General features: G+C 37.7%; 1 protein-coding gene across 1 annotated transcript in view; it reads right to left on the reverse strand.

Annotated features, from left to right (window-relative positions):
• Nucleotides 1-989: 989 nt before the first annotated feature.
• ITGAV (integrin subunit alpha V) overlaps nucleotides 990-13,088 on the reverse strand; it is a 45,693-nt gene continuing 33,594 nt past the window's right edge. Inside the window, exons 23-30 of the mRNA XM_062506775.1 lie at nucleotides 11,368-11,448; nucleotides 10,350-10,455; nucleotides 9,498-9,656; nucleotides 8,425-8,538; nucleotides 8,013-8,126; nucleotides 7,813-7,920; nucleotides 6,690-6,812; nucleotides 990-6,310 (exon numbers count right to left, since the gene is read on the reverse strand). Coding sequence (XP_062362759.1) covers nucleotides 6,215-6,310; nucleotides 6,690-6,812; nucleotides 7,813-7,920; nucleotides 8,013-8,126; nucleotides 8,425-8,538; nucleotides 9,498-9,656; nucleotides 10,350-10,455; nucleotides 11,368-11,448 — 901 coding nt within the window. The 3' untranslated portion in view covers nucleotides 990-6,214. The remainder of the gene's footprint in view (nucleotides 6,311-6,689; nucleotides 6,813-7,812; nucleotides 7,921-8,012; nucleotides 8,127-8,424; nucleotides 8,539-9,497; nucleotides 9,657-10,349; nucleotides 10,456-11,367; nucleotides 11,449-13,088) is intronic.

Here is a 13,088-nt window from a genome sequence, read left to right on the forward strand (position 1 = left end):
TGTGAGAAGATGGTCAGCTGACAGCACTAACCCTAATTATTTATGTGTATCAGACAACATATTGCTGAGAAGTTCCTCTGAAGATTTTCACAAAGTACTTCCAGTTGTTCACCATGTTCTTGAGAATGCCTGGACTGGCAGTTTAAAAATATTAATTTTCTAATATGCAATAAAGTAGTAATGTAGTACCAATTCATTTACAATCTAACTAATGATCAAAGCACACAATAAAGTATCATTCAGGTGTGCAAAGAGTCAAAAAGTCCAGGAGTACAGCTCCAGTATTCTCTTTATGTTAACAAATTCTCTACTAGCAAGCCAGATAATTCACTAGTTTGGAGCTTTTCTCAAGTGTTCACATGCACTAACATTTACTTCTCACTGTTTATTTTATCACAAAAACATACTCATGTCTGCCTTTATTGCGACACAAAATGTTACTGTCACCCCACTCACATGGGTGAGTATGACTGGAAATCAGAAAAAAAAAAAGTAACCCTGAGATAAAATTAGACTAATAGTACAACAAGAAAAGAAACATCAGCTCTCTGAAAGTTTTCTTAACCTGAGGACAAGATGTCACCATTTTCTACAGCAATGTGGTACCTATAAAGTCTAAAATAATTTATTTCTGGTACGTGGAAATCTCTGTTGGAATTCAGTTTTCTGGTGATAGAATATAGTCTATGACTAGGATCATTTTTCTTGCTTCTGTGATTACAAAATCTTTTGACTCAAGGTGCCACTTGAGGTGTGAATGTAAAAGTTGTGTAAAAATAACCTTTTTGAATTTAGCATGTAATTGTGGAGTTCAAACACACACTATGAAATATTTTCTGGTGAACTGAATGCATTTTAAAATATATGCCTAAGAACAAAAAAAAGCAAAAACACACCTACAGCAGAATTTCTGTTGATTAAGAGGTATTTTATTCCAAAATTCTAAATATCAGAATCAAATCAATACTTACATTTTTCAGTTTACCCAATCATAGTATTTTGAAATTGTATATATACATAGAAAAATACAACCTAATAAAAACACTCAAATTTGCATTAGGATGAAAAGAATGAGTTAAAAAGCAAACTATAGCTTTAATAGCTATATATTTCATATCAGTACAAAATTACTGTGCCACAATACCCACTTCTTTGCACAATTTATAATTTAATACAAAATAAGGTGACTTCAAATGTATATTGCTCTCCTTAAATGTACCGAAGACCTTTGAAACAAGTTCATAGTAACTGAAAATATTCCCATTTATGCTGCAAGTATTTACTGCATGACAAAGGAACATAAAATGCAACACTGTCATTACTATGTTAATTTTCTGCTTGTGCAAATAATGCTCTACTGATTTAACGCACGAGCAAACACAAAAAAAAGGCAAAAAAATCCATTATGAAGAAATAAAATGTTACATTTTCAGCGTATTTGTATCATAGCAAATACAGGTTTCCTTCACGGACTAGAAAAGCAAAACCTGTAAGTTTTTTGAACATGTAAATGCTAAATGAAAACTTCCATTACTTTGCAAAAGCCAAGGGTCAAGTTATTCACCTTTAATGCAGCATGTGTGGAGAAAGTCATTGCATGAAAGGTTAGATTTCCTGTGTTATGTTAAAATTCTACACATCGGGACAAAATAGACCCAAATACCACAATCACATGAAACAGCAGTAGTACTACAGACTCAACCCCTTTATTGTACAGTCTCTAGTCAAATTTTCCACAGTGGGCTTAAGGAAGGTGGTAGCAGTTCTCAAGAACTCACGAGTTAGTACAGGACTAGTTAGTACTACACTTCAGAATATACATCAAGCTTCACCCAATGTGGGTGATCAAAGACTTGCAATAGCATTAATTCACCACCTCCAGCAAGCACGCTGGCTCTGTCACGTCCTCACCAACACTGTCCTCACAAATAATGTCTGCACAAAAAAAGAAACACCGTGGTCCTTCTTGGGCCAAAAAAAAACTGGGCAGAGGATTGGCAGTGAACCAGGTCAGACCATGTCATACTGCACGTGGGGGTTGGAGGCTAAAGATTCAGTACCAAAGAGTTCAGATCCCACTCCCACCCACAGGAGTCACCAGAGCTCAGCAAGAACCACGGCCCCAGCTGTGGCATCTGGCTCACCTGGGCCCTGCCATTCCCCTTTTTTTTTTTATTTTTGGATTCCTGTTTTTCTTTAATAAAATACTTTTTTTTTCCCCCGACTCGTTAACAGCCAGCAGCATTGAACACAAAGGATCACATTCAAAGGGTCACGTTAGTCTGGAGCAAAGACAAAAAACTGCCTTGATTTTCACCAGCACGATGCTGCTCTGTGACTGTTTGGGAGGGTGCAGGAAAAAATACTGCAGGGTTCTGTCACCAACAACCAACCCAAATGCTGCAAAAATCTAAGTGATTCCTTCAAATCACCACTCTGATCATAGCTGAAGTATTTTCAAAATACACTTTGAGACTATTTAAGCATGGACACAAGTTTAGAAACAACTAAATATTTAATATCTTTGCTTGGAATAAATGTTTTATAAAGAAAGAGCACATGTAGCAAACTTTAGAAAGTTTCCACAAGCATTATGTGAATTAGAGATCAATGTGTAAATCAAGATTTAAAACGGAAAAAACCCTGATAACTTGGCAAACAATGCTGGCAAACTTATGGAAAGATTTCAAATTATGTTGATAAGTACAGCCCATATTTGACTTTACAGTCATGCTTAAACAAAAGGAATTTCCACAATTTCATAGTTTCTTGAAAGAAATGTAAACCTATGAATTAGGTTCCTTGCTTTAAATTTTCTAAATATTGTCAAATATAGTAATAGATAATATGAATTCTGTAATATAAATCACTTTTCAATGTTGATCGTGAGATGCATTAATTGCAAACTGGAATACTTACAATTTCATATTTCATTATAAAAGATACAGTGCTTTTAAAATGCTTTTATTGTCTAAATAATTACATAGCTGTTGATTTTATATTCATTAAAAATCTGCTCCTGAAACATAACTCTCAGAAGAAGACTAATTCTCTGTTAGTGTACCTGTATTTTTTAAATGCTTCCAGTATGCATCTTATGCATACAATTTTGACTCAAAGGCATTAATTTCATTCTAAAATAAATTTTCTAAAGTTTCTTTAAATGCTTTAACATCATTCTACAGTACTTGCTGTAAGAATACAAGAATCAATGCCTGTAAATCAGTGTGAAATTTCTATTGACACAAGTACATACATAATCTGGAATCTTATTACTGAATCTAGAACACACTATCAAAAGTTTCCTGCACCCCCACTCAGTAAAATTTCCAATTGGAATCTCTGTGAAACACAAATGTTGCTTTAAGTTGAATTTGAGGTGTTACATCTATGCTCACTAAGTAACCTCTATACTCCATTTACACATGCTACTGTTTTTTTAACCAAACTGGAAATTAATGGACATGGAAGAAGCAACCATTTGCTTTCATTCTCCAATAGAAGGTAAGTAATAAAAATCACTTAAATAAGTCTTACTTTATGTGACTTCAAAAATGGAATATACTTTCCATAGGTAGCTACAGTAGCTGTACCAATAAAATGTACCTCCTTATCCTGAAAATCAGCAAAATGAGAGTTTCCAGTTGCCACAGCAAAATTAGGATGTAATTAGCACTGATACTAGCAATGCTATGGGATCCCCATCCATGTAAGAAGGAGGGATCTTGACCGTGCTTTTTTTAAATACTCTTTTTCATCTCCTAATAATGCCTACACATGCAAGTAGTCTAAGAAATTTCAAGTCACCGTGGAGTGTACATGTAATGAAAGCACACATGTAGGAATTAGAGCTATAATCTGTCTGGCAGTCTCTTAAACCTCTTACCCTACCAAGATTAAGACTGGGTAAAACCCATCTCCTTGCACATAAATAATCAGCTGATAAAGTGTGAGAACACAAGCCCACGTAAGTAACTGAAAATGCTGTTCTATCAAAGTCACATTTTGAGGCCAGGATCAAAGCCTGACTCCTGATTCTCTACTACATTACTAGTAACAATACTAAAATAAAGACAAAAATAAAACATTGGCCACACTGAAGATCTTGAAAGTTCAGTGAAAGCAGAATTATGCCCTATACCCTTTCATGTAAACTAATTTTATCTAAACAAACTGTCTAAACCCAACCCATGTCAATGGATAAATATGCAAGCCTATATCTGGTGAACACACTGGCCCCCCAGACTCTGCTGTATCCTTTAAGGGCTCAGGTGCCATCACGGATCAGCAACCAGGAATGTAAATAACAACAAAAGCCATTGGTGGATTTTAAATCTCTGAAAGGATGCAGAGAGTTGAAAGAGTTGAAACACACTGCTCATTTCAGAAAATTCTGGGTTTAGCGGGCACTGCTGTATTTATGGGGGAGATGCAGCTGTGAACAAAAGCCCCAAGGTACAAAACCAAACCAGAGTTTTTGCCCTTTTAAGACCTTGTCTACATAGACATCTCACTGATGTAAGTACAGTAGATTTCTTCCTTTGTGTACCTGGCTGCAGGGAGTTTATGCTGCAATTTATTCCCTTTTTAGAAAAGAGAATAAACATACCTCATAGAAGGCACCTTAGTAATGGTTTAAGTATGTCCACTTCTGTGCAACCTATAGCTGCCAGCTGAACAACCTCTTGCTCTGCAGGTACTTGTCTACTGAAATGCATAGACAATGCTCTTGTGTCAATCAGTGTAAGAAGTTTCCTTTTACTACACCAGTGGTGGGGGAAATAAGCTGAGAGTAAACCCAAAAAACAACAATGAATCAAAATACTTAGTGTCTTTTCTGGTAATGAAATGCATTGAACATAATGAAATGTCCTGTGCAATGAAATGTCTTGTGCAATGAAACATGCAGCGACTGAAACAATGAATGAATCAGATGACACAAGCCAATGAAGCAAGGAATGAGTGAAATGAAACAATCCAAATCAACCCTTACTTTTCGAACCCTTGTGCACTGCCAGCTCTTCCCTGTTTCATTGGACTCCCTGTCCTCTGAGGACAGGAGGTGAGGGAGGTGAGGGTGTGGCTAAAGCACAGCTGTAATGCAGATCCATGGACGTGGCTGGCAGACAGCCTGGACCACACAGACCCAGCACCACTCCATCCTGCACCTGGGCATGGTCAAGCAGGGAAAGTGAGGATTAACAGCTCCCTACAGCGCACCAGCAACCTGTCACACAGTGTCCCTGCTTTCTGCTGGAAACCAAAATACAGTCCAAGTAATGCACAGCCTTCACTTCAAACCCTGCAGAGGTTTGACTTGTGGACATCAAGGGTTTTCTCAGACATGTCTGTTGGCAGCCTCAGCCCACCATCTTGGCCCTGACAGTGCATGAATGCATCCATGCTGCCAAGAACTCAGTGGAACATCTGGATCCTGCTCTGTGGAAATACATAGCAGAGTCTTGGGATCTTGCCCTGAATCTTTTCCCCAAGTCCTACAGAAAGTACATCAGCCCCACATTTCTATGAGTCACTTGGTGTTTGTAGGCTCAATCCCTACAGTAAGACACCCAGGACCTGGAGAACAGAATTTGTAAGGTCTACAGGGAAACCACAAGACAGATGACTGAGTAGGCAAGGGAACAGGGATCAGATGTGAATGATTCCACTTGACTATTTCCTATTTCTTGAGCAGAAGAAAAAAATCATCATCACAGCTAATGGGTAAAGAACATTCCGCAGTACTGTAAAACAAGCTACATTCTTCTCTTTTTTTGTGCAACTGACTTTCAAGAGCTGGGCAATGAAATGTAGTGTACTCCAGCAAAAACCAACCAAAACTAAACATGTAATGCAGCAAGCACCTCTGGAGGCTGTTGGCTCCAAGAGCAAATGCAGAATCTGCATAGCAATTCATGGAGAGTCAGTACATGAACCAGAAAAGATGATGTTTCCTGTATGCCAGAAAGCAGAATCCCAGCTCTACTCTCACTTGAGTTTGTCACACAGGGTCAGTGCAGATGCGTTAGTGGCAGGTAGGAACAGGATTAATACAGGAGGGAGGATTTAAGTGTATTGCCCTTGTTTTGCTGATGCCTTCTGAGACCAGCAGCTCTGCAGTGGTGAGTGCTTGTTTATGAAGGGGGAAGCCAATATTTGTAACCAAGATGTAGGCAAGTGTACATTTCAGAATGTCTAACAGATAAAACTCTGCTTAAGCTTCTGATGTTCCTTCCCCATTCTCGTGTGGTTGCAGTTGTTCTCTTTCTTGTTCTTCCTGAGGTGGCCTCACACGTTTGAAAAAGCCCATCTGTGATTCAGAGAAAAATGAAGAAATTCTTTGTGATTTGCAAAACATACACACATCCTTTCTCTTCCCTTCATGATCAGATCTTAACTAATTAAATGGTCTTTTCACTCCTACTCTCTTCCCTCATTTTTGACCTCCAAAGACAGTAAATATCACTTGAAAAATTAAACTGAGTTCAGCACTGTCACAGGCATGCTCTTTTATTCAGCTTCCTCCTGACAAACCTGAAAAAGCTTTTACAATTATTCCAAAAACTTAACTTCAGATTCAGATGATGAGGTGGCCAAGGCACTTCTGCAAAGTGCTGGTACTACATGAAATAATACATCGCTAGTAGGGAAAAGCAAATGACATAAAAACCCCCTGAAACAGTACTCACCCTGTACATGACAAACACTAGAACAGCCAGGAGCAGTAACCCTGCTAGGACAGCCAAAATTATAACCCACACTGGCACAGGCATGGGCTGTGGTTGAATGCCCCATGTAATATTTGTAGCAACCTGATAGAAAAACACAGTAAGTCACACTTTGCACCACAGTGACACGCTGAGCTCATCCATGAAGTTTAAATCTTGCATACCTTTATCCTGTCATGATTATAATCTTAATTCAGTATAAATTACTTTTTCCCTCCAGAATTAATCAAAAGCCATAGGTTCTTGGTGACATAAAGACTTCACTGACCCAAATTTAATATGATTTTAAAATTAAATTATAAGAGGGGGTTGGGGATTGTTTTGCCTGGGTTTGCTTTTTTTTGCAATCAGTGATAACATGGCAACATGTCTTCTGTAATTCTTGATGATTTTCAGTAAAACTGTAGGAATCTGGAAATATTTTGGAATTAAAGAAAAATAATTAGGGACTTTTCTTTTTTTTTTTTTTTTTTCCTTAAAAGGCAATACTATTTGAAACAAAAAATCAAGTCCACAAGATTTGGGAGAGGAAACAAAAAGCAGTTAATAACAGGCATTAGAAACCATATTCAAAAATAAGTCAATCATAATCCTTTTCTACCTTTTCCCCTATAATGCTTACAAAATACTTTCAATCTGCCAGCCCAAACAAGTGGCCAATATCTTCTTTGCACCCTTTCTCCTTTCCCCTTGAAACCCCCTGAGGCAGAGAAGGTCTTTTTGTTCCACCCTCACACAGTGCTTCATATAATATAATGAAAGTTCCTTATTCAAGCTGTAAGTGCTTTCACAGTTGAAAACAATCTCCAAGTAAAACACTTCTCTAACAATGGCATTAACAGGAACATGAGGACTGTTCACATTTTTTTCTCTTTCAGTTAAGCCTTTCAAGCCCCAAATATTGTCAGCTCCAGTCTGCTTTACTCTCAACTGTATGTGTAAAACTGAAATAACTACATGAAAGAAATAGCTGATAAATTTAAAATTAAACTAAGCCATAAAAATGCTACTCAACAATAACTACGTTTGCACTAATTTTTAAGTGATTGTATATGGTAGCTCAAGATGGATGCAAATGACTTACTACTGTAGAATTGTGAATATCTTCAAAGGAAAGGTTCTTATAAGGGAACTCTATGACATTGAAAGAAGCAGATGATTTGAGAGAGTAGGAATGATTCTGATTTTCTTTCTGTAAGAAAAAACAAAATTAGTATTGCATGTGGGTAGAAAAATCACTTTTAATGTCTCAGAAACAGTGACAGATTATTCACAGTCACTCACATTCAGGAAAGTTTGGGTCCAAAGGCGTGATTTTAAATACAATATTGCACTCTTTCCCCTTTCCAGGTGGCCAACTTGACAGACAATCTTCAAACAGTCAGCAGTTCCACAGCCCTGGGTATAAAAATAGGAAGGACATTCCAAGTATGAAAATATTTGAAAATGGTGTTACCTCACCCATATATCTACACTTGGCAAAGCACCATAAAGTATTAAAATACATTAAATTACCTCCAGTACTGGATAATTACTTAGTTTGCAATTACAGTGGTATGGCATTATGCTTATTTCCTATTACAGATTATTTCCAATCATGTTTAGAAAGGAAAACTCTTCCTTACATTTGTTTTTAAGGACTTATAGGAGCACAGGATCACAGGTGTGAACACCTGGGTGCTGAGAGCTCACTCACCAAAGTGTGCACGTCCCCCTCCCCGGCAGCCAAGTCCCTTCGGCTGATGCGGTGGTCACGATGATCTTCCCTGCCAAGTGTTTCATTCCTGTCATCATCCTTGGAAGCAGAAATCTAGGATACACCAAGGCAACCCAAACCATGATGTAGTTAACTGCAGACTTCAAGCTGGAGGTCAAGACAATACCTAACGGCAAGTTTCTCTCTTTTTATCCTAGCTATTCTTCAGACCCTGGCAGAAAATGAAACATTGCAAATCGTAGGGCAGAAGCACAGGAACTTTGTATTATATATTAACTGAAGCTGCTTTTTGGTTATCAAAGATGCACAAGCATTCTTCATTGTTGTATACACTGAACATCTTCCCTCAGTCCTTTTTTTGGCTCAAATTCTTCTTGAACTAACATACTGACTTTTATTGTTTGTTCTAAACTATCCTAGAAATCAGCTCTCTATACTCAATTAAACTTGCTGGGTTTTATCTGGTGTTTATTTGCCTAGTCCAACCCAGGAAAAAGGAGATTCTTCTGCTCTGTAAACCCCATGTTTTGCTGGCAGTGATAGCTAACCCCTATTGTCATTTCTGACCTTTGGATGAAGAGATAAATTCATGTAAATTGGATGAATTTATCCAATTAAAAAAATAGATAAATGTAATATAAAAAATACCGTTTTCTTGCAAGAAACAAAACCCAGAAAATTATGATAAACAGTCCAGAAGCATCTGGTACATTTTAGGCTGTAGTTCATGACCACATTCATTATAATTCCATTGCTTTGAACTTAGAACTCATATAGAACAGCCTTGAAGTTAAAAAAAAAAAGGGAAGAAAACCCCACAATAAAAAGAAACGAGACAAATTGATCTCTGAGCTGACAATTCTGAGCTGCTGTTTACCTTTTATTTCACTTGCTATATACATTGACATGTACAGTGGAAAAATGTAGACTTGTTCATCAGCCACGGATGAAAAACTATCTCAGTTTGTCAAATCTCAGGGATTTGCCTATTTAGAGTATTTACAAAACAACCACACATACTTCATTCCACACAAAGGGAAAGTCCTGCTTACCTTAATTTTCAGTGGGTTGATTTCCATGTCAGAAGTGCAGTTCATGGGGCCATCAATTTCATACTGCATAATATACAACAACGTGTTGTTTTTATATTTGTAAGGCCACTGCAGAGTCATCATCACCTTGCTGAATGCACTTGGACCATTGTTTCTCAGCTGATTGTGAGAATAAAAGTTACAGTTATTAAACAATAACGCTACTTTCTCTTTTAATGTGCATTATAATTAACGATAATTATGTATGATAATTATTTAATAATTATGTAATGATGATTATTAATATAGTTGTTACTTTATATTTAAGCCACAAATGTGATACTGCCATTACCCCCACCCCCAACTACTTATGGTAACAGCATCAAAACCTTACCTAAAAGTGGTAAAACTTTTAACTATTGTTATTCACACATCTCTTGTGGAAAGTTTTGCTTAATTAAACAATCTAGATTAAATCTGTGATAATTCATTTAAGGAAATTTAAAATATTTTTTTTCACAGCAAAGGCTTCAGAGTAGTGATTCAGAACAGATAAGAGTACAATAATTTACAGCCAGCCACGAGCTGTTTCCTGAGCTCACATTACTTCAAATGTTTTATCTAGATTTTAAAAGGCAATAAAATAAAATATGTGTAGCTATGTGGGTAATCAACCCCTGTTACACTAATTGCAGGCATTCCAACCCTTCTTGGATATACGTTATTGGCCCAGCATTAAAAAAACAAAATCTCTCCTTACATGCAACGCAAAATAAAAATACAAACATAATTATTCCAGAGAAAAGCTACACCAAAAGACTTATTTTCATTTATGACAGCACCATGCCACTGAAATCAGTAGTAATTCCACACCTCATAGATATGCTGAACTAGAGGCCCAATCTCATCTTCTGTTTGGGGATTCTCCTTTGGCTGCCAGTTTGCAATAGGGAGGAATATGTGATCAGGGGACGACACACTAAACAGCAGAGCAAAGGAGTTGTTATCAGCAAGCATGAAACAATAAAAGCCATTCTCTAGAACATCAAAATAAAAAAAAACCAACACGCTTAATATGCAATCTCCACTTCTTCATTGTCTGTGTAACACCTGAAAGAACAGAAGTGGTTTGAATATTAAATGTTCCGTTCTGTTCTCTACGTTAAAAAAAGATTGAAGACACGCACGTCTTCCAAACAAAACCAGTGTGAAATACTGTGATAATGAAAAATATTGGTGATGTAGAGCCTTAGCAGTACAGTCTTCAGATTGACTCAGACCTGAAACAGTGAAGACACCAATCATGCTTTTCCAGTGTGCCATCCCCCACCTCTCAGATACTGAACAAATCCGTCACAATAATGAATGTAGTGGAAAATTTTAAAAAATATGACTCAGGAATCCAAGTTAACTGGTTAAGCAAGAGGACTTTCAGGTGGGAAAGAGAGGTGATGGATAATCATGTCATTACAATATTAATAACTATCCTTGAGACTGAAGAAGGTGAGGACATTACAAACTTAAATTCCATAAAATCTTCAACTTTGGTTTCAGGGGTTTTCAGATGAAACCCCAGTCAGTTTGTGGAGGAGAAAAGTGACCTGCAGAAATGTAAAACTGCAAACAAGAGGGGTGATTTTTGATTCTCCTAAAAAATATCTCTAGTAATGGAGGCACAATATTCCTTTTTAGAATTAATTTTGTAATTATTTAGAATTATTTAAGATCCAAAAGTGCAAAGGCTGGCTAGAGAGACCCGTATTGTCTTTATGATTATAAATTGCCCAAACCTTCCTGAAAACTTATGCAGACCTGAAAGGAAGTTCAGTGAATATAAAGAAGCAAATGTGCAAAGCTCCTTCAAAGTATTTATTAAAATAGTATTTCTTACCCTCTAATTTCAACAGCTGCTAAAATAGCAAGGTCAGCCTGATAATATGCTACTGGGCTCAGGTTGTCATACAGGTTGGAACTGCAGGGAAAAATAAAGGTAAATTCTTAAATGAAATAAGCAAAGTATTTAATAAAAAACCATCCACACTTCAAAGTAATTGTATGTAACACCCTAGCGTGACTCCTGAACCACTGTAGGAAAGCATGATTGCTAAAAACTGAGAACCAGGTTCCAGCAAGTTCTCACCTGAATGCATGGAGGTCCCACCCTGTGCAGAGTTTGGGGGAGCCTCAGCAGGGAGAGGGTGGTGAGGGACACAAAGGTAATGCTGCCTCTGTTACACAGCTGCCATGTAAGAAAACACAGGGGATGCTCCCCCCCAGAACGGTGCTGGGAGCAGAGTCCTGATCTCCTTCTGCACATCTGGTTGTTGTGTCTCCCTAACCAAACACTTTCCTTTACAAAGACCTTCTTGAATCTTCTAATTATTCTTCACTGCTGCTGTAATCAACAAACACATGCAACAGTGCTTTCCTCCTGATCTGTAAACGCCTCACTCTGTTTAGAGACTAGACCTGCTCTGCTGGGAACTGAGCCAGCTTTGGAAATCTAGCTTTGTGAGTTTAAGACAAGCAGTGTGATCCTTAAAACCTCTCCCAGATAATCCCCTGGTAATGCCTGCCACTATAAACTGTGATTACTGTGTTCCATTGCACCACACTTCACCCTTCTTGCATCCACAAGCCATGGAAGGAATTTTCTTCCTTAAAAGGCCTAAAACACTACAGGAACTTTCCTTCTCTTGCACCAGGAGACAAGCATAACTTGAGCAACCTCACTGACTGCTTCTGCCCCAGTGACAGTGCCAGGTGACTGCTGTTAGCCTAAGAAAGGTGACAGACACCCCAGAGCAGATCACTTCCTGCAAAGAACACTCCCATGTCACTGGTACACCTTGCCAGCTGATGGAGAAGGGGAAAAACTCAACAGACAGCAATGGGAGATCAAAGAGATATTTCATGTGCTAAGGCCTTTGAGGGGTATGGCAAACCACTCTATCATTAAAATAGAATGGCAGCTTTAATCTTTCCTAACTCCCAGAGATGACAAATGCATATGTGGATGAGATTAATTTATTCACTACATTAAAAAAAAAAACCACTCTTAAATGGGAAAAAAAACGGTGCTTTTGGTCCACCACGGGGAAAAAACAAAACAGCTGTATTCATACTGTCTATTAAAAGCAGCATAAGACTGCACTGGGTAAAGATACTCCTAATGATCACATCTCCAACCTTAAATAGCATCTCCAAAAGTTACAAATTCAGATTTATATATCAGATTTATAAGACAGCGCTGTGCTCATCTGATAATTAACAGAAACACTACTGTTTTGTTCCATTTAATTTTCAGGCTTTTTCAGGCTGGCTCCTGTGATGGTTCACTGCATGTTGCTCAGACTACCCCATGCATTGCCTGCTCTGGAAGACTCTCCTCCTCTACATGCATAAAATTCTGGCTTTACATCAGAAGGAATTCAGAGTTCAAGAGAGCTAAAAACCTAAAGTCATTCTGTGGCACCACAAATGCCAGCAGAGCACAATGACATGCATGTACAAATATTAATTTCTTCCTCTTTTTTAGGAAACCTAATTCAGTGTGTTTATTTTTCAAGCCATTACGAGGCAAAGACAAGAGAATTAGGCCAGAGTGATAAT

The sequence above is a fragment of the Cinclus cinclus genome, chromosome 21 (assembly GCF_963662255.1).
Source record: "Cinclus cinclus chromosome 21, bCinCin1.1, whole genome shotgun sequence".
NCBI classification, from domain to species: Eukaryota; Metazoa; Chordata; class Aves; order Passeriformes; family Cinclidae; genus Cinclus; species Cinclus cinclus.